This window comes from Primulina huaijiensis, unplaced genomic scaffold (assembly GCF_012295235.1).
Source record: "Primulina huaijiensis isolate GDHJ02 unplaced genomic scaffold, ASM1229523v2 scaffold207172, whole genome shotgun sequence".
Taxonomy (NCBI): domain Eukaryota; kingdom Viridiplantae; phylum Streptophyta; class Magnoliopsida; order Lamiales; family Gesneriaceae; genus Primulina; species Primulina huaijiensis.
This window is the reverse complement of record NW_027354758.1, coordinates 354-2,448: the sequence shown is the minus strand read 5'-3', so window position 1 is coordinate 2,448 and position 2,095 is coordinate 354. Positions and strand designations below refer to the sequence as shown.

The window sequence follows — 2,095 nt, the reverse complement described above, 5'->3', positions numbered from 1 at the left end:
TTTTTTTTCTCATATTCAATATAAATTAAAGTGACAAGACACACGTGCAATGCAACAAATATCATTATTTCATCACTTGTAAAATTTAAGCAACATACAGTCCTAATTAACACAAAACACACAAACCACACCAAGTAAATTTTTCTTGAGAATCCACACAACAAACACAATACACATATACATACATGTATATACGTGGGTGTGCGCGCGCTCGTATGTGAGAGTCAAACACCACAGTAGGATTTGATAGCACACTCAAGTCTCCTGTTCTCTTCTTTGCTGAAAAAATCAAGAAACTTGAGATGATCAAACGGCTTATACAGCAAGGGATGATGGTCATCGATGAATTCTTGAGGTGTTTGAACTATATTTTCCATGAATGAGAACTGTGCAATGGAATATCTTGCTTCTTTGCCTTCCATAGTTACTCTGTGATGGGGTGATTTTATCCGATTATTGCTCCATGCCTGCTCACGATATATGTTCAAGTTAAATTTACTTGGATTCTGTCAATTTTTTTTAACATATAGAGCCTTCAAAGAGATTATATGAATGCAGTAACTTGAAAAATGAATATGAAATATATATTAGATAACTCCCAAGAAATGGACTGACCATAATCGCATCGCCAGCCATAACGACAATGGATGAAGGGCAAAGCTCAACACCAAACCACTCCCCATCTTCGGCTTTAATTTCCAGGCCATTGACTTGATTTTGATGAATCGTGGACAAAAAACTCTTGTCCGTGTGAGAGACAAAGCCCATTTTGTTCTCGTGGGTCTTAGGTTCCCTATATTTCATGACCCGACACAGAAAATTCGCAGATCCGACGTGGGACTCGTAGTGTTTGTCCACTCCATAACTCTCGAACACCATTTTAGCCACCGTAAGTTCTAGTTCTGCTGCTAACTTTGTGTACACGAGGAGATTTTCACTGAAAATCAAAGATCAGTAACTAAGCTAAAACCTAGACATACAATAACGGAGATCTGCAATATTAGTACTGGAAAAATATACCTGAATCCGTTATTTCCGACGTTCGGCCACATGACTTCCACAAAATGTTGAATCCCTTCAACTGTATTAGCGTTATCAATTCCCATGCTTTCGTAGAGAGGAACAAAAGGGATTTGCCCTACATATCCATACAAAGGCTTAGAGGATTTGTTTTGAACTTTGGTTTCAGTTGGAAGATCAAACAACTCTTGTAATGCTTCGAAAACCCCATCATGCATTTCTTGGGTGATTTTATCGTAATTGGCAATGAAACAACCATATTTCTCTAAGGAAGAAACTACGTCCTCACATGATTTGGACCAAGATTCTGTCCCTTGTTTCATGTTTTCGTCGGTGAATTCAATGATTGGAAGTTTGTGAAGTGAGAGTGAACCCATGAATGCTTGTGTAGTGTGTTTTGGGTTTTAAGAAATGTTTCTTGAACAGTTGGCAGATGAATGAGGTCTCTCTTTAACCTTGTCCACGCATATATACAGTACTGGCGGCGTCACTCAGAGCCAAGGGGGGACAAGTTTTTAAGATTATTAACAATTTTAAAATTATCATTACAAGAGTGTGACTTTGGGTTTGATTTTATCGGTCGCAACTACTGAACATTTTATGTTACGGAAGATTATTAAGAATAGTTTTCGTAATCGAATGAGGGATGAATATTTTGAATGATAGTTTAATTAAAAATGATATATTTTGCAGCTTGTCGAATTAAGTTATTATTAATTATTTTCACAAAATGTTAAGTTGCACGGATCAATTGTAAGTTATATTTGAAATTTAAAAATATAATTTAAATTTCGTTATTATATTTATATTTTTGTTAGGTGATGATTATATATATGTTTAATTGGCTCGATTTTTTTGTTGTTACGACTCGTCCAAAAGTCCCATTCAATAGTTATTTTTTAAAATATTTCTCTATTTGAAATTTCAAATTATTAATCCCAAATCGAATTAGCAAAGATGTAAATATCTAATATGCTAGAATGTTGAGTTATATTGGCCAATTGATCACTCGAGAATTATTGAATATGTAATGTAAATGATTTTAATTTTAAAAAAAAAAGATATTTATCCCCGA

General features: G+C 34.6%; 1 protein-coding gene across 1 annotated transcript; it reads right to left on the bottom strand.

Moving 5' to 3' along the window:
- Positions 1–50: 50 nt before the first annotated feature.
- Positions 51–1,462, bottom strand: LOC140966567 (probable 2-oxoglutarate-dependent dioxygenase AOP1). Its single transcript, XM_073426822.1, has 3 exons — positions 1,021–1,462; positions 616–937; positions 51–467 (listed from the first exon to the last, which is right to left on the bottom strand). Exons 1-3 carry the CDS (start codon positions 1,395–1,397, stop codon positions 225–227), a joined length of 942 nt encoding a protein of 313 aa, XP_073282923.1. The 5' UTR covers positions 1,398–1,462; the 3' UTR covers positions 51–224.
- Positions 1,463–2,095: the final 633 nt, after the last annotated feature.